General features: G+C 50.2%; 1 protein-coding gene across 3 annotated transcripts in view; it reads left to right on the top strand.

Annotated features, from left to right (window-relative positions):
• LOC144940232 (uncharacterized) overlaps positions 1 to 27,294 on the top strand; it is an 89,892-nt gene that overhangs the window by 9,160 nt on the left and 53,438 nt on the right. For all 3 annotated transcript variants that reach the window (XM_078866787.1, XM_078866778.1, XM_078866769.1), the window contains exon 2: positions 25,558 to 25,779. In XM_078866787.1, the coding sequence (XP_078722913.1) occupies positions 25,558 to 25,779 (222 nt within the window). The remainder of the gene's footprint in view (positions 1 to 25,557; positions 25,780 to 27,294) is intronic.

The following is a 27,294-nucleotide window of genomic DNA, read 5'->3' as shown; positions in this document are numbered from 1 at the left end:
CCGTGACGTGACATCCGGAAGGTCGCTTACGCCCGCATTACACCACCCTCCCCCGTAGAAAAATCCCAGCCGACCTCGGCTGACCAATAGCAAATCGTAATGCGGCGAACCGAGCTTCCCCCCCTAAAGGACACTAAGCATACAATGTAACAGCAAGAACAACAACAACAACAACGCAATTAACATCAACGAACGTACAAAAAGCATGCAATAAATACAACTGTAAGAAAAAAATAACAAGACAACAACAATCAACGAAACGTAAGCGATTTGGAACGTGTGCGGGTCGCCGGCCCGTCCCGGACGGTCGGCGGCCCACTCGCAGAACGGGAACGCGATGAAAGTCGAGGAATGACAGGGGGTAATCCCCCTGTCGCAGCTGGAAGTCCACCGCCGTCCCGTGTCCCTAAAGAGTTAGTCTTGGGCTTGTCCTGTGACCGTGCCCGCAGCTGGGTCGGAAGGGCTGCAGGGCTCGAAGGTCCCGCAGACCTGGCAGGCGTCCTCCGAGCAGGGCCCCTCGTCCCCCGCAATGTCACGGCCGGCCTGTCTGGAACAGGTACGACAGGCGCTCTAGCAAGATCAATGGACGCAGGCAGGGGAGAGTCAGCAGCAACAGACCCCGGCAAGGCAACATTGGGGGATGACGCATCATGTAAGGGAGCAACATATGGTTTCAAGCGCGACGTATGCACAACCCAGCGACGAGACCCAATCTGGACGCGTGCTGACTGTGGGTTGGGAACCGCAATGAGGCGTACGGGACCATGCCAGGGTTTGTGCAATTTCGGCGAGGTCCCCGGACGTACCTGTGGACAATGAAGCCAGGCTAGGTCCCCAACCTTCCAAGGGCACTCCCCCTCAGACCGTCGCGCATATCGCTCGTTCCGGGCCTGGGCTTTGGCCGTAGCCACGCGGGCATTCTCCCGCGCCTCCGTGACTCGGCGAACCGTGTCCTGAATGTATTCAGGAAGTGGTTTACGAGGTCCCTTCACCCCAGTTCCCAATTGCACATCCACCGGCGGCACGTTTTCCCGACCATACATAAGGTAAAACGGCGAATATCCTGTAGCCGCATGAGGCGTCATCCTGTACGCCGAAAGCACCCCGGGGATGTGCAGATCCCAATCTGATTGTTGTTCACTCACGGTATGGCAAAGCATGGCAGACAATGTCCTGTTCAGTCGTTCAACCATACCATCCGTCTGCGGATGGTATGGGGATGTCCGTACTTTCTTAGTCCCAAGGCCCGCGCACACTTCCGCCAATAATTTAGAAGAGAAATTCCTGCCCTGGTCCGTGAGGAGTCTCTCAGGCGCCCCCTTATCCATAATATACCCAAACAAAAAGGCGTCGGTAATGGCCGCGGCCGACTGATCGGGCAACGGCCAGGCCATCGGCCAACGGGAGAGGTACTCAACCCCTACCAGCAAATATTTATTACCCCTCGCCGATGGTGGAAAAGGTCCCAATATGTCCAGTGCCACCAATTCATTGACTCGAGACACCTGAATCGACTGGAGAGGCGGCACGTAAGGATGTTTCGGCGGCTTACGTCGTGCACACGCAGGGCACGCGCGCACGTGCCCTACAACATCTGTCGCCATGCCGTGCCAAAAATAATGACGTTGCAACGTCAACAAGGTCTTCTGCACCCCTAAATGTAAGAGAGTGTCACAATGGAGGGTTCTAATCAACTCGAATCGCAAGGACGTTGGTACCACCAGGCGCCAACGTTCCTGGAACCCCTCCCGCCACATAAGCAGACCATCTCGGAGAGCGGTTTGCGGCCCCACAGCCGTACTCGGACTCCCATTGTCCTTAGCAGACCGCTTCCGCAAGGACACCAATGACTCATCCATCATCTGTTCCCGGATCCAGACAGACCGCGGCAGATTCAAAACCCCGTCAGCCGGTCCCGGTTCCATCGGAGTGTCCGACTTCTCGACGGCCAACGTAAGCGGCTGAGGGGGGTTTGGAATCGGCGAACACCTATGCGTCCCCGACTCACATTTACAAGGGGCGCGCTGCGGTAATCTGGAAAGTGCGTCAGCGTTCGCATGGCGCACTCCCTTCCGATGTTGAATTTGGAAGGAAAATTCCTGTAGCGTGTCCAACCAACGTGCCAACTGTCCGGATGGCTGGTCAATTTTAAGGGCATATTGCAAGGCCGCATGATCCGTACGCACAATAAAAGAACGACCGTAGAGGTATGGTCGAAATTGCCGTAGGAAAAAAACAACCGCCAATAGTTCTCTGCGAGTGACACAGTAGCGGGTTTCCGCAGGAGACAAGACTCGGCTACCATGCGCCACGACACGCTCTACACCCCCTTTAGACTGTGATAACACCGCCCCAATACCTGTGTCACTCGCGTCCGTATCAAGAATGAATGGGTGATCGAAATCGGGATAATCCAATGTTGGGGCCGTGGCCAATAGATCACGCAGACTCCGAAAGGCCGCCTCCTCCGGCTGTCCCCAAACAAACTTCCGTCCTTTACCCGTAAGGAGATGCAAGGGCCTCGCAATCGTCGCAAAACCCGGCACAAATCTTCGGTAATACGAGGCAAATCCCAAAAACCGCCGAACATCCCCCACGGTGGCCGGAGTCGGCCAATCCCGGACGCACGCCGTCTTTTCCGGATCCGTGGACACTCCCTCAGCACTCACAATGTGCCCCAAATAGCGGACAGACCGTTGCAGTAGGTGACATTTCTTTGGTTTGAATTTCAATTTGGCAGAACGCATCCTCGTGAACACTGTCTCCAGCCGCGTCAAATGTCCATCAAATGTGCGGCTGAAGACAATGATATCGTCCAAATATATAAGACATGTCTCCCACTGCAACTCCGTCAAAACGAGCTCCATCAATCTTTGAAATGTAGCAGGGGCCGCATTCAATCCCATCGGGAGACAGTTGAATTGAAATAACCCCTGCGGCGTACGGAATGCGGTTTTCTCCCGTGAGGACTCGTCAAGGGGAAGCTGCCAAAATCCCGAAGAGAGGTCCAGTGTGGAAAAGAACTTAGCCCCCGACAATGCGTCGAGGGAGTCATCCATACGCGGCAGGGGGTACGCATCTGCCACCGATATCTTATTCAATTTGCGGAAATCAACACAAAATCGCAATTTGCCATCCTTCTTCTTAACCAAGACGACTGGAGCGCCCCATGGGCTGTTAGATGGCGATATAATGTCCGCAGCCAACATGTCTTCCACTGCCCCCCGTACGTGTTCTCGCTCCGCAGGGCTCATCCGATGCGAATTTAATCGAATAGGGGCAGCATCGCCCGTCTCAATGTGATGGTAAAGCAACGAAGTGCGGCCCAAATCCAAATCATCGGAGCTGAACACATCGGAATATGTCAACAACAATTTACGCAGCGCACCACGTTGCTCCATGGACAGGGAAGAATTTTCGTCACATAAATGAGCAACCCAACGATCATCCGAACTCCTTGGCTCAGAAACCCCAGCAACAACTCCCCGGCTATGTGGACAATCATGGGTCGCAAACGCCGTAGTGGCATGTGCCACAACCGTACCGGCCGGGACACGGACGTTTTCTCCCCCCGCATTAAGCACCTGTAAAAACGGTAATTAATCCGGCCAGACGATGGTCTGTGCCCCCACTAACGCCAACCCGGTTGTTATCGCGGCGGACGGTGACAACAAGACCCCTACTGCTCCTAGCCGATCAGGCAGGGGCTTCCGATACCGCAAGGGTATAAGCATCTGTGTACCAGGTGGGATGTCCACAGATGCGACGGACAGCGCCTGCACTTGTACGGCCGAAGCAGGTCGCCCCCAGGGCGACGGCAGAAACGAGATTTGACGGCCCCCCGGCAGTTCAATACAATTCTCATTGATTTTGATCAAAATGGGCATCTTAGCCAAAAAATCGGTGCCTAACAAACAAGGAACCGCCAAAGATCTCGATATCAACACAACACCCGAGGCCGACACATCCCCAATAGATATCTTAGCATCCACCTGACCCACGATACCCATGCTACCCCCGTTGGCAGCGACGCACGACCCATAAACCGGACGCACAGCCCCCGGCGGGATGCCCAACAGATGAAAAATGACATCCGAAATAATAGTCGCAGACGCGCCGGAGTCGACCAAAATGCGTATGTCCACCCCTTGTATAGACCCCGGTACAGTGGACGAGCCCGTAGCGGCCGCGACGACTCTCCGTGCCAACTTGCGCCATTGCGTGACCGAGCGACAAGGCCCCGTCGAAGGGCATGCTTTAACCACGACGTTAGGATGGCGCAACGACGGTGATGGGTGAGGTGTAAAGCCTTGCCGAGTGTCTGGTGCGTGCCGACATGCCTGTTTCGGAGGATCTTTAGCCGACTTGACCGGTGCCGAGGCCTCCTGCTGCGGCGGAGCCGGGAAGCGGGCCCAGCAGTCTCTGGCGTAGTGGCCCCTACGCCCGCAGCGGAAACATTCGGCCTCGTTGCGCCGAAGCGCAGGCCTCGCCTCCTGACGGCCCCGTTCTGGTAGCGCTGCGCGCGGTCTCGGCCCGCCGCGTCCCGTCCATGGAGCGGAGGCGGCCGTCAGTTGTTGAGGGCCCCGGTCATCCGGAACATAGACAGCCTGCGCAGGGTTCCACCCCAGCGCATCCCCTTCTTTGACGGGCCCCCCCGTCCACGCCGTCACTTGTTTCCAGCGACGGAGGTTGAATTGCGCATCGAGACACTTAGCAGCCGTCCGGGAAGTTAGCTTCTCATGCCCACACACAGGCATGGGGATCCCTAGATCCCGAGACAGCTCCAACATTTTCCCTAATATGAGAGGCTCGAGCAGGTCCTGTGGCGTCTCAGGATAAGCTGCCATGGCCAGCTCCAGCACCGCACCCCTGAACGCCACGGGCGACTCCTCTGGTGCTCGTTGTCGTTGAGCGAATCGCCGATGCGCATCATCTGGTGGCTCATAAGCATCGGCCATTTCTTGAAAAACACCACATAAAGTTGCCTTCTTATCGGTCGTTATGGAACGGAAGAATCGGACAGATTCGTCATCCAGGAGAGTCGGCAACACCTCCAAAGCCTCCGCATCGGTCCATCTTGCTGTGCGTACCGCCGCCAAGAAGCGGCAGGCGAACGCGCTCCAGTCCCCACCGACGGAAAATTCTTTAACCGTTGTAAGGTGGCGACTCCGACTCCTCTTCCCGCCGTCTTCCAATGGTGGTGGTTGTGATGGCAAATTCAAAATGGCGTCGGCCCGCGGCGTGGCCAAGATGGCGGTTTGGCGCCACGGAGCGCGCAAAATGGCGGCCTCTTGCCGCGTGGGCAATGGCGGCGGCAGGACAGGCAACGTGGCGGCCCGCGGAGCACCACTTGCATCATCCATCGTCCCTGGCGCGACGAGATGGCATAGATGCGCCAGGACGTCCTTAAGTGCCTCCAGTTGTACCGCCATCGCTTGCCATCGTTGATCCGCTGCTGATGATGTCGACGGACCCGCCACCGTGCCAACATCCTCCACTCCCGTTCCCGTGGTCGCCTCAGCCGGGCTCTCCTCCACCACCCCAACAGGATCCGTGGTTGGAGGGAGTTCGTCGTCGTCGGACGAAGAAGCCGATGCAGGCGCCGGATTAACTTTCTTCCTCACTTGTTTCGACATGCCGTTGCACTTCCGACACCAGTGTAATAAACGACTGGACCACGATGTCCGGCTCAGTGTCCTTTATTCGGTTCGTGCTGTACACCCACACGGCTGTCTTTACTCTGTAGCTTCTCCACGGTGCTGACTCCAATGTCGGCCCGATCTACAACAGCAGCTCCGCTGCTGTTCCTCTCACACAGCCCCCCTTGGCTGTACTCGCTGCAACTCCTCTCCCTCCGCTGCTCTGACAGCCTCTTGCTGTCTCTCTCTCTCCCCGCAGCTCCTCCTGGCAGCCACACCGCTGCCTCTAACACGCAGCCCTTCTGGCTGTCTCCTCTGCAGCTGCACACCACTCCGCAGCTTCCTCTTATCTTCGGGGTTGGCTCCCGATGGCCGTCGGCGCCCCCCCCTCTCCACACTCGCCCGCGTGGCCTCACTCTTTTCCGCTCACACCCCGACTGCCTTCCCCTTCCGGTTTACCCGCTTAAGGACCCGAACCTTCCCCCCACGTCACATGACTCCACCCCCCCGTGACGTGACATCCGGAAGGTCGCTTACGCCCGCATTACATATGTATGTAGAACTTCTTTCGCACCGTACTTAACCAACCATGATAATTTTGTATTTGACGAGGTGTGTGGTTGATCTTTTTTTTTTCTTCAAAACTCCATTTCGCTTTCCAAGCTTCATCATCATCGTTCCAGTTGGAGTCGCACTGTTGACGGTTTATGGATCTCAGTGTTACACATTCGAGTATTTACAATATATTTTTTAGACTAGGGTTTGGTAGTAGTGGTGGCGGCAAGTGAATCACACTTTGTGTCTCGCAGCAAGAAAGGGCCTGGGTTTGATTCCCGTCACGGGCACCTTCCTAGTAAACCCTGCAACGTTTGTCGAGTGGCTGCAACCGCATGCAAACGTTGCCCGACGTTGAACGCTGATCTCGGGTTTCTGTGTGGGGTGCCAGGTTCTCTCTCTCTGTTCGGCATGGGTTTCCATCGTGCCGTAAAAAAAATGAAAATAAACTTAAAATGTTACAGTTTTTTGGCCGAATACCCCAAATGTTGAAATGTCTTCTGCCAATCTGGGATTACACACGGTACCAGACATCGTCCACCACTGCGTGAACTTGGCAAAAACCCTCCTGACATTGAGTCTCTCGGCTTTCTTGCGTCAACAACGGTACGGTCGTAATAATGATGTATTTAACTACTCATCATGTGTGTCGTTCGGAAGCACACGGTGTAAACGAGCCTCATAACAACAACAACAAATAACAACATCAAATTAACACAACCGATTCACCAACATGACATACAGATGCATAAGAAGAAAACCAACGCGAGAAAGCATTGCATTTGTTCTGCACTTGCAGCGAGCCGAAGACGGAATAGCACAGGGGACGGGGAGAGAGCGAGAGAGCGAGAGAGCGAGCGGGGGCGACAACAGATTATCTGCCACGAAGCGCTGTGGCCGTCGATTGATTAAAATGCGGCTTCGTGCGTCTGATACGATGGGCACACAAGCAAGGCCACGCAATGGATGTCTCTATAGTATTGTGTGTGGAGCGGGGGGAGGGAGCAGCGGTTAGCGTGCAGTGCTGCGAACCCGGCGACATGAGTAGGATTCCCGCTCCGCAGCCGGCATCGGTGACAAATGTCCGCACGGTTCCCGGGCCTCTCCTAGGTCGACTCGGCCTCAAACGAGTAACTGGTGCGGTGTGCAAACATTATCACTCGGAAGGCAAAGGTGGTCTGGCGTGGTGCTAGCCACCCACTCCCTCATGTGCCATGCTAGCCTTCATAGGTGCTACTCGCTAACAGCACTTGCCCCAACAATCAGATACAGGCTATACGGGGGATCTTTGTCTTTGGTGCAGTGGTTAGCATATCGTGCTGCGAAGCTCGCGACCTGAGTGTGATTCCCGCTCCAGAGCCAAACATCGATGACGAATATTCGCACCGGTCCTGGGCCTCCCCTAGGACGACTCAGCCTCAAATGAGTACCTGGTGTTGTGTGTAGACAATGCCGGCCGGGCACAGAGGTGTCAACGAACCCTGCCGTGTGCCGCGCTGGCATTAATAGGTGCTCGCCAACGACATTTGGTCCAATGGTCTCTAAAAATCTGTATGGGGGATCTTTGTCTTTGTATATCAGAGTCTGCACAGAAAGCAATCAAGGCCGCTGTGCAGTTGGTATATTAATCACTTTATCAGATTGCCGCAACGGGACAGGCATATAAAGAAAATGCCTAACGATGTGTTTTTTTTTGCGAAGGAAGTGCTTACTGCGGCATCTTTTCAGAAATTTGCTGTGCCATAGAGTGAACTGATTGAGCCACACATCGTGAAGATCAATGTAATATATCGGCACTGTTCTCAATGTAATACCGTGCTCAATATGGACATGGCTGCGCAGTGGAAGCGCCCGGTAAATGTGGGACGTTGGGCCAACGTTGGGGGCCAACGTTCGCCCAATGTTGCTTGTTTGCTGGACAGGTGCCTCCAGAATAATTCGAGAGTCGAGTCAGACTATCGTCTATAGGTCCCGCCGTGGCGATATGTTTAATATCTCGCCTGGCTGGTATGGAGGAGGTTGTGGGTTCAATCCCAACCCTGATGCCTGTACATTTGGAGTTTGCGTGTTCTTCCCGTGGTCGCGTGGATTTTTCTCCGGATCCTCCGGTTTTTCCCTTCACATTTAGAATCCACGTGCGTTTAGAGCATTTGGCTGCTATAAATTTCCACATGATGAGCCACTTCATAATTTGTGGCAAGGTCGCTTCTACAAAAGAGCTACATAGCTCAGTGAACCTCACCTGGTAAAATAAAACGTAGTTTCGTTTTAATAGTTTTGCTTATCATCTCTCCAGAGTTCCTTCAAAATGTTGTCAACAGCTGTCATCCTGTGGATGGACTGCCCGCCGTCACGGTAATGTGTAATTTCCACCTCTGGTTTTGGGCTGCTCCCTGAGATGAGCGCTGTTCCATTGCGAGTTTGACTAGGGAGACAATTTGATCTGTAATAGAGATTTTTGGGTTAGATCACGTAAATATATAAACGTGCCAATTCATTACTAGTTCAGCGCACCAATATGTTGGAGAGTAAATCCACAACATTTACAATTCGAGTAACTCTGTGGAGTCAGATTGTCTCTGGGGTCTCTATGGAGACAATTTGACTTTGAGGTTTTTCTAGATTTGAAGCTTTCGTGACTGCAAGGATTCATACTCTTAGGCTTTTTCGGTAAAGTCAGGTAGGTAAAAAATAAAATGTATAGAAGTAATAATAGAAATAAAATAATAAATCACGACGTTTCGGAGGCAACACAAGTCTCCGTCATCAGGTGGGACCGTCACAGCTAAAATTACTGCATCAAGTGAGGAAAAATTCCAAGAGACCAGCCCTTAAATACAAGTTAATGGGGGAGGGGCTTATCTGAATGTGGTAACCAGGGAATGGAACGTGGGGGTGGTGGGCGGGGCTTCAAGAGAAATTGGCGAACGTCGTCCTGTGCACGAGAACAATCGGTGTACCTCGACCTAAACCGGTGTTGGTTGAGAAAAAAAAGCATTATTTAATTGTTAATTGAATGTTTTATTGCACTTACTGATATAGAAGTTGAGTCTCCGGTCGGTAATAATGAAAGTACAAGTAAAGCAGATGGGATGAATAAATTATCACTTTTACAAAATTGCTGATTAAAAGATGTCACATCAGGCAGCACAGCCACTAATGAGGACACAGGGATAACAACAATAATAAGAATAACTTATTTTAGTTAAAACATTTTATTATCCTAAATAATAAACATATTCATCCAGAAGATCCTATGGTGAGGCGGAGAGCTCTTTTTGAGGAGGTTCCTGCCGCTGCTACGTTTGCGTTTTTAAAAAATATTTTTTATTTCAGCCAATTAACGATCAGTCGTATTTTTATCCACATGTGGGGAGGAAACCGGAGCGCCCGGAGAGAACTCCACGCCTTGCGCTAGGAGGTGTGGGGGTGGGGGCAACAGCGCTCTATCCCCGTGAAAATGGAAACTGGTGGCGAGTAGTCCGCACTACACTGTACATGTGGCAGTAAGACGGAGCACCTGGTGGAAATCCAACATTTTCAAGCGGGAAACGCTCGATCTCGTACGGGCGGGACAGGTGGAGACCTTTTTTTGTTGCCAGTACAAATGCAGATGTTGTCAGAGCACGTTTTTTTCACGTTTTGCCACAGGTACGTGTGGTCAATGCAGACTTGATGCCTTACAAATAGGAATCTATTTGGTGTTTGAACATCTTAACACCTCCTGTATTTATTGCCAGAAAGGGTAAAGCCTCTTTTTGGAACGGGTGGAGTCCACATTTTTGCTGTACCATATTCTCCTGGTGAGCCGCGGTTACGCGGGACCTCCTCTACCTGTGCCCACTGGTAGCGGAAGGGAGTTTCGCGACAACGTCTGTGTGCGTGGTGATCCACCAACCCTTGCTGCTGCTCCCGCAGCGCTGGATAGCAGGGCGGCCACGTGCTTGGCAACCACCGCTCGGCCGGCAGGCGTGGGAGAAATAGATTGCAAGTGTACACCCTGGACGTTTTTCAGTACAAGCACAGCGGCTGTGAAAACTATTTGACCAATCCTACCGTGATTTTTCCACTGGGGAAATCAAGAGCCCTCTGGCGGGGCATGGCATTACATCAAGTGGCCATCTTTTCTCGCATAAACAGGGCAATGCCTTCGCCCCGTGATATTGCCCTCGATATATATTCGAAACTATTTCAGGAATGTGGGTGAGTAACAGTATTTGAAGAAGGAGAGAAAAAAATTGTCACACCTCTGCAAAAAGAGTGAATGGATCTGATTTTCACGTGGAAATATCAGGAGGTCAGTGATCTTAATAAACGTCACGTTTAAGAGGTGTATTACTTTAGCAGAAAGATCATTCCACAGCCCGGGCCCTGGCCCATGCTGAGCTGTGCAAATACTCCTAGTTGGTTCAAGAGCAGTGAGTGCTATCGGTGCTTAATGTGCATGTAAGGCACTCTGTGTCTGTCGCTTCATGTTAGGTGGGACAGCGACGTGCTATGGCGCTATATAGACACACGTGCAGCACGTGTGTAAATGAATGAAAAAGATAAAGATCCCACGTAGTCTGTTGGGTCAAGTGCTGTCAGCGAGCACCTATTAAGGCCGGTACGGTACACGAAAGGGGTGGTGTGGCCGGACCTATGCCCGGCCGCCTTTGTCTCCACAACGCTGGTATTTACGTAGCACACCGGCTGCTCATTTGTGTCCGAGTCGACTTAGGGAAAGCCCAGATGAGGTGTTGATAATAAATGTTGCCGACGTTGGCCAAGGCATGGGAATCGAACCCAGGTATAAAGGTTGGTAGTGAAGTGGGGGAACCACTGTGCCACATTCGCGCGTGCTTACGCTGCTCTCTCTCTCTCTGTGTCCATCACAGGTGAGTGCGTAGTGTCTGGCTCCCCCACACTTACGTGACCATGGGCAGTAATCCTGTCTCTGTTGATGAGCCCAGAGCCAGTGGTGGAAATTCCACGTTCTTGTGGTTGGTGAAGGATATGTCTTCATACGATGTGATACAATCCGATGCAATTTGGGATTCGTAGAGCATCTGAAGATGCCGTTCGAGCGAGAGCCTCACTTCCGCGAAGCAGTTTAACACGTGGTAGGCTTTCCTGACCGACATTACCCATAATGGAGGTTTTTGGGTTAGATCGCCTAAATATAAACGTGTCGTTAAACCCGCCACCACCTGACGCAGCCCAGTACAGCAACACCGGTGTGTTGGAGAGTAAAGCCACAACATTTCGCAAAGCAGTGTGTATTTTGTGGCCCACACAGTATCGATTGGCTGGATCGACCCCTCGACTGAGATTTGACCCTTGAGATGGGCACTGGGCCAGATTCTTTCTCTCTCTCGAACAAAAGGTTTTTTTAGCTTCTAATCCTTTGTCAAATCACTGTTGCACAAAGACAATCACCACACCAGCATTTCTAATTCGAGTTACCGCTTGCTCAAGAAGCAGAATGGAAATGTTTATGTATGCTGGAGGAATCCGATAAGCTGTGAAGATCTTTTTCATATATGTCTAGTTCTGTAGCCAGATGTCCAGTTTTCACAGATGTTCAGAAGCAATTTGAGTTAACAGACGCTTTATCCTTGAAGCATTAAGTGTTATGTCTGCGTTGTGATTCATTGCTCGTAAAGATCCGGGTAACAACTGCGGGATGCTCCCCCTAATTTAATGAGGGTGGAACGCGTGTCGTGTTCCTTGGCAGCACACTGTCGCTTGCGGATGATTCAGACCCTCGTGATCCATTCCCCGTTTATTATTCTGATTGGATATAACGACACGGACACGACTAATCACGTTAAGTAGATAGTGGAAAATAAATGACGCCACGCAATGTTCGACAGTGCATGGAACATCCGAATCGTGGCAAGCGGAGAGAGGAAGCGTTTGAAGCCAAGTGATGAGAATTCTCCCGTGACTCATGCCTCTTTTTTAATTAAATGCCACAATTCACTGTCGTGGCATTTGGCAGACTGGACTTTTGTTAAAAGATTCTCCACAATTCGCTGACCAAACTCTTTGGAGACTTTCATCTGGCATGACAGCATCGAGCTGGATTAACCGACGGACGTGGCATTGTTGCACAAAAGTGAAACCATTCTCTCAAATTGAGGCTACGCAGGGAAGCCAGCTGTGTGTTGTGCGTGTTCAGATAATGCCGAGAGCGCTTGCAGGAGCATCGTGGTTATCACATGACGTGCACACACGGCATGATATGAGCAGCACACCTTTGCGTGTCCTACGTCGGGAGCAGTAATGCAACGGTCAGTGCTTACACTGACCTACGAACCAGGCGACCCGAGTTCTATTCCCGCTCACGGCCAACACCAGTGACGATCATTTTAATCGGTGCTGGGCCTCCCCTAGGTTGACTCAGCCTCAAATGAGGAATGTGTAATATCGCCACAGGGGAGGGCGAGGGAGGCCGGGCGTGGTGCTGGCCACCCACCCCCTCGTATGCCACAGGGCCGACCTTATATATGTACTACTCGCTAACAGCACTTGCCCCTACAGCCTGCAAGAGGCTTCACGGGGGACCTTTGTCTGTGTGTCTATAGGCACTGCTACTCGCTACTAACAGAACTTACCCCAACAGTCTGTTACAGGCTACACGGGGTGATCGTCGTCTTGGTGACAGCACCAGAGCCTGGCAACAGCTGGCCCTATTATTTGCGTTGGCCGTTCTAAAATCGAAACTCTTTTACAAACTCACCCAGTGATTTGCCCACCTCCTTTCTGCCTGATCTCAAATCACATTTTTTTTATGTTTCCGCACCGCCGCTCCTTGGGCGCGGGGGAACTTGGCACGGCATCGACTGGGGGGAAGTGCCGTGACAAATCTCCCGTCTCGGGAAAAAAAAACGCAACACCGCAAGCCGTACGTCGCCTTTTGTGGCGGCGTCGGCAAGGATTGCGACACGCGTGATCATGCAGGGTGATGCGAGCCTCCTTTTCTCGCCCCCCCCCCGCACTTCATTCCGACTGATCACTTGTTCTGAACTAAACACATTTTTATTTTGCCAGGTAAGGCCCACTGAGCTGTATAGCTCTTTTTCAGAAGCGACCTGGCTATCACAAATGATAGTTCAACGAAGTGACTTATCAGCATGTGGAGATGTATAGCAGCCAAATACTGTGAACGCACGTTGAGTCTAAATGTGGAGGGGAAAACCGGAGGACCCGGAGAAAAATCCACGCAACCGCGGGGAGAGAGAGAACAATATACAGCAGGCATCAGCGTTGGGGTCGAACCTACGACCTCCTGTATACCAGACGAGGCAGATAACATCTTACCACCGGGCGACTGATGTTGGTTTCTGAGTGCGAACAGAAACAATGAAGGGACGCGATCGTTCATCCGTACGAGCGTCCCTAACACTGTGCCGGGATTTCTTCACGCATGAACGTTGGAATACCCAACACGTCAGTTCAGACATCGTATAATGTTACTCTGAACGTTTATATGATGCACCAGCTTCGACTTGGTGATCTGACATGGCCATTATGGGCCCTCTGTGATGGCCGGCCACCGTAACGTATCGAGGTCCCCCACCATACCTCATTACTCCGTGTTAAAGCCCGACTGATTCATGACCAGAATGGCAACATTCGATGTATTGACTTTCCAATCAATCGGTCAATCAATTCTGGAAATTAACCTATCTGAAACGGCGAGTTGATTGTCACCGTCGGTAATGGCTCACAGTCCACACCTGACGATGTTATTTCAAGGAGCGGACGGTCCCCGGGGGGGGGGGGGGCGGGCGTGGAGAGACGGAGCGGCGGAATCGCTTCATGCGCAGGTGCACGTGGTGGAACGTTGCGTCACAGGGCCCGTGATTTGGTGAGGCCTTTCGTCCAGCAGTGGATTGACCGCGGCTGACGATGACGACGATGAAGTGTAAGTGACAATAGCGACGGCACGAGCGTGTATTCAGTTTGGTGTGCAAAGGAAGACATTGCACGAATGTGCACGGATGCGCAATGTCTGCGCCAGCAAAGCTGTTCAATCGCGTGGTCGGCATTGGCTTCGCTTATTGGATTTGAGATTGAATTGCCAAAGAGAAACAAAATCCTATTTTCGGTTTCAGGAAATTGGATCCTACGAATGCCTTGCCAACGTGTTCATATCATGTGCAACCTAAGTGCAATTTCAACAGATACATATATTTAAAAGTAGAGTTATTTATTCACTCGTCTCGCATCTGAATGCACGACGCAGCTCAGGGCGAGAAGATTGAGATGAAAAAAAACAACAACGATACGAGACGTAAACGATGTGGAAAAACACTCGCGCGCGAGCGTGACGAATGGACAAATAGAATAACAATAACCATTCGCAACTCCAGGCTATCGATCATAAGCAAAGGGGGACAGAGGTGGAAACAGCCGATGTTGCTTGTTACCCAGAGGCTGCGGCACCAGAGGGCCCTGTCTGCAGACAATGTGCCTCCTGGCAAGATGCGGGGAACATTCCTCCCGCCCCCGCAGCCCCCCACTCGCCCACGTTCAAGGTATAAAATATCTTTGCTGCGATATTCAACACCAGTGGCAGTTTTTCCCTCGGCATTTCCTCGCACACCTCCTACGGGTTGGTTCAGTTTCCTCCCATGTATAGCCACTCTTACATCAGCTGAAAACATCTTCATTGAGGGCCACAGGAGTTTTGGCGAATGCATTTTAAATTGTACAATCATGTAAACACACAAATGAGGGATGGCTAGAAATCCAATGCAATTGCAAGTGAGGTTAACGGTTAACTGCCACGGTGGCGAGATGTGAACTACCTCACCTGGTATATGGGAGTTCACAGGGAAAGGACAAGCGACTCCCGTGGCCGTGTGTCCTTTCCCCCACACCTCGGATTAGCGCGATTGGCTACGTACGGTGCGAAAAAATGTTCAACGTACATAAATGCGTATTGTAAAAACATTGACCGCTCGGCATCAACTTGTGATTCAGATGGGAGAGCAACGAAGCGGGGCATATTCAAAGCGATGGAATTCCAAGCATTCGGGGGACTAACCGAGACCGAGTGAGAGACGCAGCGCCCTCCCGTCCGCGGAAAGGCGCTCAACGCGCCGCAGCCAAGTCCGTCCATCGCGGTGGACAAATCGGGAGAGTCGCTTAGCCTGAGCGTGGGGACACGAAAGAGGGAAGAGAATAAATACACGAAACCCGCCGGCCAGGTCCGTCACGGCAGCCCTCCCTCTCTGTGGCTCGGGGGGTCGCGTGGATCTACGATCTTTCCCGCCGTTAGTTGGTGGCCGTGGTTTTCCGGGACGGGGTGCGACAGGCTCCCATGCTGTGAGTTGGTGTTTGCGCCGATTGGGCAGTAATTCCATTCCATCCCCCCCCTCCCTGCACGCATGCACGTACGCACGTACGTACGCACGCACGCACGCACGCATGCACATACGCACGCGCCCCGTTCACATTCTCGCGTCGAAGGCGACAAAGTTAATTGGCACGATTTTGGCTGCAAAAATACTCGACCACAGCCCACCGCAACGATGGGACACCACGGCGTGCACAGGGCGGCAGGTTTAAGGGGTCCCTGCAATTGGCGCCGCGGTTAAAGAGACGGCGTCAGTCGTGTTCCGTCTCACTCGAGCACCTGCGGCTATTTTGTTCCCCCTTCCCGACAGTAAATGTAATGGGGGGGAAATAAACCCAATTTTCAATTGCGCACGGGTGATTTTAAACCCTACGTTCCAAGTGCTACTTTTTTATTGACAAAACAAATATCTATGTCTTTTAAGAGTAAATCTTCACAATTACAGTTTTAATCGAAATATGAATCATCCCTGAATCATGTTGGTTCAGTTTCTTTGACCAAACAGCACCAACCACCACCTCCTCAACCTCCTCTATGAAACCCAGCGAATGCGATCACCACGAGTGATGAACTTCACATGCACAAGTTCCCCCCCCCCTCCCAAGTGCTCTTCCCCTGCACGTCTCCCCCCTCCCCAAGTCTCCCCAATGCCACCTCGCAGAATAAATCCTATGCTGCTGGTTCAGTGCCCTTTAACAGTTCGCAATGTGGTGTAAACGGAGAGTTTTTACAGCGAGCTGTTAACCCTTTAACTATTGCGAGAGGTATGCAAGTTGCAGGGTGAATCTCGGAACGTGCGAGCGGTTCAGTGTTAATCTCCAGCATGGCCTTGTGGGAGCCTTGGCACGTCTTCCGACCTGAAGACGTTAGTTATTTAAGTTTTTCGATTTAAAGCTTTCGTGACTGCAGGGATTCATTTTCTTGGTTCTTACAGTTAAGTTTTCTTCCGATTCTGTTCAGATGACGTAACACGTGCATATGTCATTGGAACTGGAAAGGGTTAGAATCAAAGCCTTTTTCATCGCGTCAGGCAGTCAATCCCTCTTTAATAATGTTGCACCCCGCTCGAAAGCACTCCCAGGGATTGAACGACGGAGCGTGTGCCGGTGATGTTTGCTTGCCTCTGCTTTGATATTTCCTCCACGCGTTGCCCTCCCCATTTACCACGGATTTATGCCGGGACAACAATAATGCGCCATGATCTATGTGCGTTTATTCACCTTGTAAAATTAGAAAGAAAGAATGCACATATTGGCGGCTCTTCTGGCTGGAGAGTGCGAGAGAGGGAAAAAAAACAACGGTCCACAAATATCACGCATCATTTAACACGACAGCGCACGAAATTATTATTAATGGTGTGCACATTACAACTCTCTTGGTCAATATTCCACGTGGTGCTGTGGGCAAAGCACCAGACTAAGTAATTGGAAAGTTGTGAATTTAAATCCTTTGCCAAAAGGTCAACTCGTCGTGCTGTTCCTCTGCAGTCAATAAATATGAGTGTAGCTTCATGGGAATTTACTCACTATGCAGTGGTTCACCTGTGGTGAGATCATTCCCTGCCACAGGAACGTGGAATTTATGCCACGTTACCGATGGCCCGGGACTGCCATCGGAAATAAATTTACTGCTCTGGGCAGGGTGACATTTCAATTGCTTTTTCGATAATGAAAGTTGCGACCTATTTTTTAAAATATTTACTGTAATATACACCGGCCTTAATATCGCGTGGAAATATTTTCTGGGTCACTGGTAGACTGGAGTATAAATACCGATAGGTGTCCTGGATGTGGTCTGCCGGGTGCAAACATATTTTCTGGATCGGTTTGCATGTTCTCCCCATGGTTGTGGTTTTTTCCCTCCACATTTAGAAATCGACATGCATTTGCAGTATTTGGTTCACTATACATTTCCACTTGATAAGCCATTTCCGATTGGCGCGGTTGGCTAGGTGTAGTGCGAAAGAAGTTAAATGTTCTTTGGTCTTTCGGTAAAGTCATGTAGATATCAAAATTATAAAAACGTAATTTTTGTTATCATTTTATTATTTTTCTATCTACGTGACTTTACCGAAAGACCCAAAGAATGTGAATTCCTGCAGTCACGAAAGCTTTAAGTCAAAAAGTCCAATGTACATGCTTACGAACATCTTCGTTTAGCTAGAGAGCCAGGTTGCTTCTGAAAATAGCTATATAGCTCAGTGTGCCTTACCTGGTAAAAAAAAATAGTTTAGATCATGATCTCTCCAGATTGCTTTCAAAATGGGTACCACTGTGTTGAAAGTCAACAGTTGGCATCCTATGGATGGGCTGGTTACCGTCATGGTAGCCAGTCCATCCTTCCAATTGGCACGGTTGGCTACGTACGGTGCGAAAGAAGATCACCGTATGTACAAGCGTACATTTCATGTGTGATAGCCAGGTCGTTTACGAAAAAGAGCTGCAAAGCTCAGTGGGTTCTTACTTTGCGAGCGCAGTTCGTTTCTCCGGGTGGTGGTGGCGAGGCACGCGCCACGCTCGGACGATTTACGGCGTGGAACCGGGTGTACCGTTGGTGGACGGATCTCATTATCTCGGCAGTGATGCTGAGAAGTAATTGACATCGCCGCCACACTCGAGGCGTGGAGGGGAACGGGCACGCTGTCGTGCGCAGCGATCCGTCCTTTTTATTTTTTATTACCACTACCGCTACTACTAACTACTACGCAAGCTTTTGGGTCGTCGTGTAAATTTCCACGGGCGATTCGCTAATGAAGGGGCATGTGTGTAATCACGAGGGCTGCGGCAGGCCGACAGGCAGCCTCGCTGGACGATGCGTTCGGGACGCACGATGGAGAAGGCAATTTGTTGGGTGCTCTGACCAGCACGGCGGCTTGCGGCGTGTAACGCGCGCGGTGATTATTCAATCTGAGCCTTGTCTCCTCGGGAATGGGGGGGGGGGTATGCTCGTAAATGGTTCGTGGCGTTGAAGTGGTGAAGGTGGAAATAATAATAATTGTCGTTGTTATTTTTGCTCCCGTTAGATTAAAGGGCTGGGTTTCTCCCAATTTAATTACGACAAAAAAATTGAATTGCTTTATTGTCGCGTGTTATAAAAGGAGTGTGTAGCTGTGCGAGGTTATTGCAGAAAATCCGACCATGTTGTTTCAGTGTCTACGAGAAGCCGTGAACAACCGCGATAGTATTTTGACAGTTAAAGACACTGAAAAGATCATCAGGAATATCAGAATATTGAAACCCCCCATCCCCCTCGCCGGCTGGTCTGATGAGTCTGATTTGCCTGCTGATACCTCCGATGCCCCTGGTAATGCCGTCCAGAACGTCAGGATGTTGCAATGTACGATGTGACGGGAGGATGTAGAGGTAAAAAGATTATTTTATTTGAAAAAATTTACCCGTAAAAACAAAGTTTTTCACTATACATCCTTTATATGCGTGGCGGCTAGAGTCCTCTCGTCCTCTGGCTTGAGATGGCTGCCACCTATGGGTCAGATGATTGCCTGCCACCATTAAGCAATTGGTAATTAAATATAATTTATTTTTTCCTAAAAAGTGTAAAATTTAGGAGACATTTTTTCCACGAAAATACATTGTCACGCACAACGAGTCTGTGTGCAAAATGTCAGCTCGATTGGATCACGGGAAGTGGGTTAAAAAACGACCGAAAGATTTGCACGGTCCTAAGCAAGCAAGCGAACTTAATTTAAAGGATTTAAAATATATTCGCCTGTGGAGGACGCGGGGATCGATCCCGCGACCTTTGGCATGGGAAGCGAGGGCGCTACCAACTGCCCTACTCCGCCACGGCCTGTGGAGGGGTTACGCTCTGGGCTCCTATACTGTGACGTTCAGCCAAAGCCATGAATGAGTTATATTTGAATAAATGTAAAATACAAATTTTTTGCCTAAAGAGTGTAAAATGTTTTAATTTTTTTCACGAACATTAATTGTCTGTCACAACGAGTCTGTGTGCAAAATGTCAGCTCGATTGGATCACGGGAAGTGGGTTAAAAAACGACCGAAAGATTTGCACGGTCGTAAGCGCGCAAGCAAGCAAGCAAGTGAACTTAATATAAAGAATTTAAAAAAGAACGTCAACGGTGGTTTAATCATTACCCTGTCACTTACCCAGGAAAAGCATCGCAATGAGTCTCAAGGCTTCATGTGTTTCATGAGGATCCTGCCAAGGCTGTAATCCCCCCCCCTCCCCCCAAGTCACACGCAGGAAGAGATAACGCTTAAAAAATATAAATATACTAGCGGGAAGTACCCGGCATTGCCCGGGTCTTAAAAATATTGTAAAACTATTCTTAAGAATCTAACAGCAGTGCGTACTGACTGGTGGTACCTGAGGAGCCTTTCAAGACCATCACCTTACCCTACATTGCTGGGGTCACAAAAAAGATCTCCAAAATCCTGATTAAACACAAGATCCAGGTCCGATTCAACACAGTACATAAAATCCGCGATCTGGTACCGTCTGTAAAAGATCTGGTTCCAGACATACAGTACCCTGGTGTCTACAAACTAAGTTGCCTCTGTGGTAGCAGTTACATTGGGGAAACCAAACGACATGTCTCGGACCGCATCCGTGAACATAAAGCTGACCTGAAACACGGTAGGACAAACACCTCAGCTGTGGCAGATCACTGTTACAACTCAGTGGGTTCACATGACATTGACTTCTCCAAGACAGAGGTTCTCTGCAAGCCATCTGGCTATCATGAGAGATTCGTTCATGAGGCGATCCACATATACAAACACAGAGACAATTTTAACCGAGAAGATGGATTCTGGCTTAGCAATCACTGGAAGGACGTAATAAACCATTTCGATACACATTAGGGTGGGTAGAATAATACATAGTGTTATATTAAAATGTATAAGGTATAGGGTGGTTTATAGCAATACAGTATGTAATTTAATGTTGGGTTTGTCTATGGCAGTATATAGTACGGTATAGACGCGTGTGATGTAAGAGAATAAAGTTTAGATGGAAGCATATTATATAATTTTTTACAACGTAGAATTTTTTATGTATTACTTACTGTTAGTAACTCAGCTTATTGTAGAGTATAGTAAGTACACTGATGATGCTATGTAGTTTATACTTTAGTTTGTTATGCAGTTTTTACTTTAGTTTTTTACGTGGTTGTTTAGTAACTGCAGCTACATACTATTAACATTCCTTTCCTTTGTTAATGCTACCCCCCCCCCCTTTGATGCTGCTAATCCTGCATAATGCACGGGCATAGTATTGATTTGGAACCCCCCGCCCACCTCCTACGCATTTTCCATATGCTGAATTCCTCTTGATATGCAAATTATTTTGTCTAGGCGCTCTTCTTCCCACCTCCCCCCCTCTAACCCAGCTTAAATATACGCTCCAAGCTTGGTGGTGTTTCATTCTTCGCCTGAGGACGGCTACTTGCGTTGTGGCCGAAACGTCGTGAGAATTGTTTTATTATGTTTTATTTTTATTATTTTATTACTTCCCTTCTACGTGACTTTACCGAAAGAACCAAGAAGATGGTGGTACCTGCTATGATTAAGCAGTGCATACCGACTGTAGTGGTACCTGCTATGATTACAGGAGTGCATGCTGACTGTGGTGGTACCTGCTAAGATTACAGCAGTGCATTCCGACTCTGGTGGTACCTACTATCACTACAGTAGTACATGCTGACTCTATAGCAGTATTTATCGACTCTATAGCACAAAGTACGCACCTGACAGAGTGGCGTGGTGAGGCCTAGTCCCGTGCAGAGCCTCTGGCTTCGCCTAGATTGTCCAGCCGCCCGAGGTGGAATCTTGGCAGGCTGGGGCTGGGCTGCTACCCCTGACCCCCTCCCCCCCCAGCCACGATGTCCCCGGCCGTTCTGCAGTAATATATACGGCCTATAGTGGTTGTATCTACAGACTGTATAGTAGTAATAATTGCACGCATAGGGGTGGGGTGGACATGAGACAGTGAAGAATTTCCTTGAGCGTTTAGTAAATTTTTATAGGATTTTTTACGCGAACGAAAATGTCCCCCTCACTCCCACCGAAGGCGTGCGACTTGGCATTGGCCGCCCTCCCCACCAAAGGCGCATGAGTTGGTATAGTCGTGCATGCGTCATAAATAACTAAGCAGCGCACAAAAATCGCACAAAATCGGTAATTAAACAATTTAAAAGTTGACGGATGTGAAAAAGGAATTGCTCTTGCTCACCGTGGGGCTTACGGCGTGGTACCTGGCTTTTTTTCTTTTTTTACGTAAACCCCACCGTTGGAGAGCCAAGCGCGCGGCCACACAAACCCACACACAAACCCCGCTACAAACCCACACACAATTTTTGACTTTTATATATATAGATGAAGATGAAGATGATGAAGATGAAGAAAATATACACACGCGTGCACATCAAAATCCTTCTTGCTGTATTGCCTCATGCTGGCCATCTCATAGCCCTGCAGGTTGAGTGTTTTAACACACATGCAGGTTGAGTGTTTTAACACACATGCAGGTTGAGTGTTTTAACACACATCCAGGTTGAGTGTTTTAACACACATGCAGGTTGAGTGTTTTAACACACATGCAGGTTGAGTGTTTTAACACACATGCAGGTTGAGTGTTTTAACACACATGCAGGTTGAGTGTTTTGACACACATGCAGGTTGAGTGTTTTAACACACATGCAGGTTGAGTGTTTTAACACACATGCAGGTTGAGTGTTTTAACACACATGCAGGTTGAGTGTTTTAACACACATGCAGGTTGAGTGTTTTAACACACATGCAGGTTGAGTGTTTTGACACACATGCAGGTTGAGTGTTTTGACACACATGCAGGTTGAGTGTTTTAACACACATGCAGGTTGAGTGTTTTAACACACATGCAGGTTGAGTGTTTTAACACACATGCAGGTTGAGTGTTTTAACACACATGCAGGTTGAGTGTTTTAACACACATGCAGGTTGAGTGTTTTAACACACATGCAGGTTGAGTGTTTTAACACACATGCAGGTTGAGTGTTTTAACACACATGCAGGTTGAGTGTTTTAACACACATGCAGGTTGAGTGTTTTAACACACATGCAGGTTGAGTGTTTTGACACACATGCAGGTTGAGTGTTTTAACACACATGCAGGTTGAGTGTTTTAACACACATGCAGGTTGACGGTTTTAACACACATGCAGGTTGAGTGTTTTAACACACATGCAGGTTGAGTGTTTTAACACACACGCAATGTCAATGTGTGGTCCACCAACTCCAGCTGTGTTCAGAGAGGGCAGCATTTTTTTATTGATTCTTGTTGTAACGTTCTGACCTGCCCCTGCTGGACATGTGTGAAGAAGAGCTTTGGGGCTCATCGGATTCTTCCTGTGGTATAAATAAATATTCTCATTTGTCGTCACTCCTCGGCGTTCGCTGTAAAATCGACCGCAGGCGTCTCTGCGACGATTTCACGTTTTCCGCGTTTTTTCCCCCCACTCGGTACTCCCAGGTGAGGTATTTCTCGCGACGAATACTTCATCTCGACCGTCTGTCACCTCTCGGCCTGACCGCCCAGGATCGATTGCGTCTCGCGGCGCGATTGGGGCGGCCACGGCGAGGTAGCGGTCTCCTGCTTCATTGCTGGAAGGTTGATTTTGTCAGTCGCCGTTCTTTTTTGCCGAAGCCTTAAAAACTTGACAATGTCAAAATATTCGTGCCTCACAGGCTCACAAATTGCGGTGTGCGATTGCCTATTTCCTCATTTCTTCCGATATGAAGTGCATGGCGGCGTTTTGTTGTTGGTGTTATTTTATCCAAGTCAAAGCAATTTGCACGTCGTTCCCACCACGTTAAACGGATGATATTCCGGCGGGAGGGAGGCTGCAGGTGGCATTTTAAAAATGTGTAACTTTTTCACAAACCCACCGGTGCAATCCTGCCATTTTTGGGACACAGGGTTGATGAGTCACGCGAAGATCACCGTGAGCTGTGAGACTCCCCACTGAATGAGCTATGAGGAGGGTTCAGTGGATGGCGGCATATCAACATAAGGTTTATGACCCAGTCGTGCAGATTTTTTTTGGTTTTACATGATTCTCTCGTGGTCGTATGCGTTTGTTTCCTCTGGGTAATCTGGTTTCCTTTCCACTGATAATAACAAATACTCAATAAGTAAGAAGTTGGCCAATTTTTTACAAAAATTCTGGATCCTTTTAAATGTACAGTTGAGACTCTGTGTTGCTTTCCACATTATACTCCAGCCCCTCTATTTACATTAATGTGGTGGCAATGAGTCACTTCAAAATGTATAACGTATAACTACAGCACAGTATCAATAGAAAGTGAACTCCAGACTGTGCCTGGCAGTCAATATAATCGCATTGCTCTTCTAACTCTTACTTATATGAGAACTTAATGTATTATATATTCACACTTATATGTAAATTGGGTAGAGTGGTGGCACAATGGTTGACCTACTGAGATTTTGAGCCCGGTGAACACCGAGTTAGATTCGCACGGCCAACATCAGTGACGAGTGATTGTTGAATAGATTTCTGGGACTCGCCTCCCCCCCACTTCACTAACCCACGCTGACCAGCACGGCCAAAAAGCCGCCCCACGACCAACAATGGCATGGGGAGACCTTCATCCAACAGTGGATTGACCATGGAGCGAGGTGACTTCCCATGCTTTAGTAGTTGGCCACTTAATCTGCGTTACCCAGTGATGCTGCTTTACATCCCGGAGCCCTGCGGGTGCAGCCTTGTCAGAGTGATGATGGGGGGGGGGGGAGTCAAGGTGATTTTCCGCGAGTAATAAATTCAGCCTTCTCAACGCTCAGAAACAATCGGAGTAATTACCCCTTAATCACCGAGCCGGTCATAACCCAAGCCAGGCGTGACATGCCGCAGTTACAAGGCAGACGTTAATTAAGATTCGGGAGGCCTTAATTAAGACACCGACGCATTATTCACGGTGGGGCCTGCTGTGTACCGTTTCAATGTTATGGGCTGTGCGTCTCTTTCAATTTATTTTGCTCAATTTAAGTGCGCATATTTTTTTGTAACATTCCAAACAAATATGCACTTTGTGTAGTAACAGTTTTTTTTGCCATCTGTAATGGGTGGCCTTCATCCGGCAGTGACGAGATCATGGCTGATGTTGATGGTGTATGGGTGGCGGGGGTGTCACAGTGGTGACGCTTGCGCATCGGCAAGAAAGCCCTGGGTTCGATTTCTGCCTTGGGCGCCTCTCTGTGTGGAGTTTGTATGTTATACCCGTGTTCTGCTTGGAATTCCTCCGGGTTGCTTGGCATCCTCCCCTTAGCTAAAAAAACCCTATTCATTGTAATAAAAATATTTGCTGAAAAGCATCGATATGCGACAAAAATAACCAGCATCTCCACTTGCTGCTGCCAAAACTTGGCTGGACCTCTCCTAACAAAGAGTCTTGAGACTCGGTGAGGCTTTGCTGTATAAACAAATGTGATGATGATGAAAAAAATAATCGGTGGGACGGTGGCAGAGCGCCTGACTAACCATCGGAAAGACGAAGGTTTAAATTCCCGCTTGACGGAGCGGGCTGACGTACGATCGGGACTTGAACCCTGAGACCTTCCGACTGTGAATCAAGCTTCCCACCACAGGGACAAGGTGGCTGGATTTACGACACTTAACAAACACGCATAAATACAAAGATCCCCCGTGTAGCCTTAACAGACTGTAGGGGCAAGTTAGCGGGTAGCCACCTATAAAGGGGTGGTACGACACACGAAGGGGGCTCGGCCGCCTTTGTCTCCCCAGTGGCGATGTTTACACACCGCACTGGGTACTCATTTGAGGTCGAGACTACGCATGGGAGGCTCAGGACCGGTTCAGATCATTGTCATCGGGTTCTTAGAGCAGAGTCGCACTAAACCGTTGCACTCCCGCACACACATGCGCACACAGACAGGCAGGCTTATCCGTGAGTGTGTGTGTGATTAATGTTACTATTCTTTTTGTGTTATCATCATCATCATCATATTTGTCAGCGACCTGAAGCAGCGTCTCGTGGAGGAGGAGAGCAAGCGAGTCATCCTGTCGCGCCAAGACAATTTCAACGAGCGCCACTGCATCCGCTGCTGCGTCGCCTTCCACTCGCTGCTCAACGCCGCCCACCGCTGCCTCGACTGCTGCTACAACGTGTGCAGCCGCTGCGCATGGCGCAGCGAGAGCGAGCACGGTTGGAGGTGCCGCGTCTGCATCGACACGTGGTGAGGACGCGCCGCGCCGGCAGCGCCGCGGGGGTTGCTCGAGGTGCGCGCCCCCACCCGCCCGCCCGTCCACCCGTCCGCGGGTCCGCCCACGAGACGATTGGACGATGGGAGGATCTATCCTATACATTCGGTGGCGTTAGCGCTGTTGCCGTTTGGCGCGGAGCACGATTGAAATGAGGGGGGTGGCGTGGAGATCCCCCACCCTCCACTCCCCCCAACCCGAACCCAGCGCCAGGGCCCCTCCAGTCACGTGGTCGCCGGTGCAGTTGCACCGCCTGCGCGCTCGATAAGCGACGCCACCATTGTGTGCGTGATGAAACGATCGATGACAATTTCTGTAAGCGTAGTAGCGGCCGTGTTTGCGATCGAGGCTCGACTGGAGAGCCGCCGAAGGGGGTGGGTGGGGGGGAATCTCCCGAAGCGACTCGCAAACCTCAAAACGGTGGCAATTCGTGAAGTCGCCGGTGGGTGGGTGGGGGGCTTGTTGCTGATTTGGTTATGGCCACATGAGTGCCATGTAGGTGGGGGTCACAGGTCACGGAGCGATGGCCTTAACAGTGACTGCTTTTTTTTTCCGTAAACCCACGTGCCCCCCCCTTATATATCAACGCGTGCGTGTGTCTCTCTCTTTTTAACGAGCACGTGTCCTCGTGATCACTCTCGGCCATGCCGCCACTGTTATAACGATTGCCGCCGTTGCGCTTTGACGGTCGGCATTAGAGCCATCGTTGTTTGGTGCAACCGTCGCCGTCATTGTCACGGATGGCATCGTCATCATCACTCTCGTCGTCACCATCATAACCAGCATCGTCATCACCAACATTGGCATCATCGCCATCATCATGTATGCAAGTCGAACTTCTTTGGCGCCGTACGGAGCCAACCATCATCGTAATTTTTGTCACCATTTTATTTGATCAGGCCAGAGCTCACTGAATATGGAATCTGCTTCACAAGTGATTTCTGAATTAAAGAAAAATGACAACAATCAATCAGTGGTCATACTTGTGCGGGAGAATGAAGGCAAAGGGCAAAATAAAAGTAACTACGCTGCCTCTACATTACGCACATTTGTTAGCTGCACCAAGAGGATCGATGCTGACGTCAGGAGAGAATAATTAAGCTGCATTATTTGTGTATGCCCCTCGAACGCTGCCAGGGGCAAATTCGAGCCCCAACCTCCGTCTCCCCCTCGTCCTCCTCCCCCCGTGTCCCTGGCACAGTCGCACGGTAGTCTACGGCCCTCGACGGCCGCCCCCACCGGCGGGGGGGGGGGGAAGTCTGCGGCCGTGGAGCCGTGCCCTGCTGCCGCCACGGTCATTTGTATTCTGGTGACGTCCGGCGCTCGCTGCAGTCGCGCCCGTTCCCTGCGTGTCGATTCGCCGCGCCCCAACCAAAATCCTCCCCCTCCTCACCCCTCATCGCCCCCCCCGCCTCCCTTATACCCCGCTCCCCCCGTCCCCCCCCCGCAACCGCCGCCCGAGAAAATAAATCTGCGTTCATCCTCGTAGA

The sequence above is a fragment of the Lampetra fluviatilis genome, chromosome 1 (genome assembly GCF_964198595.1).
Source record: "Lampetra fluviatilis chromosome 1, kcLamFluv1.1, whole genome shotgun sequence".
In the NCBI taxonomy this organism is placed as follows: Eukaryota; Metazoa; Chordata; class Hyperoartia; order Petromyzontiformes; family Petromyzontidae; genus Lampetra; species Lampetra fluviatilis.
Note: the sequence above shows the minus strand (reverse complement) of the source record. Positions and strands in the feature narration are given on the sequence as shown.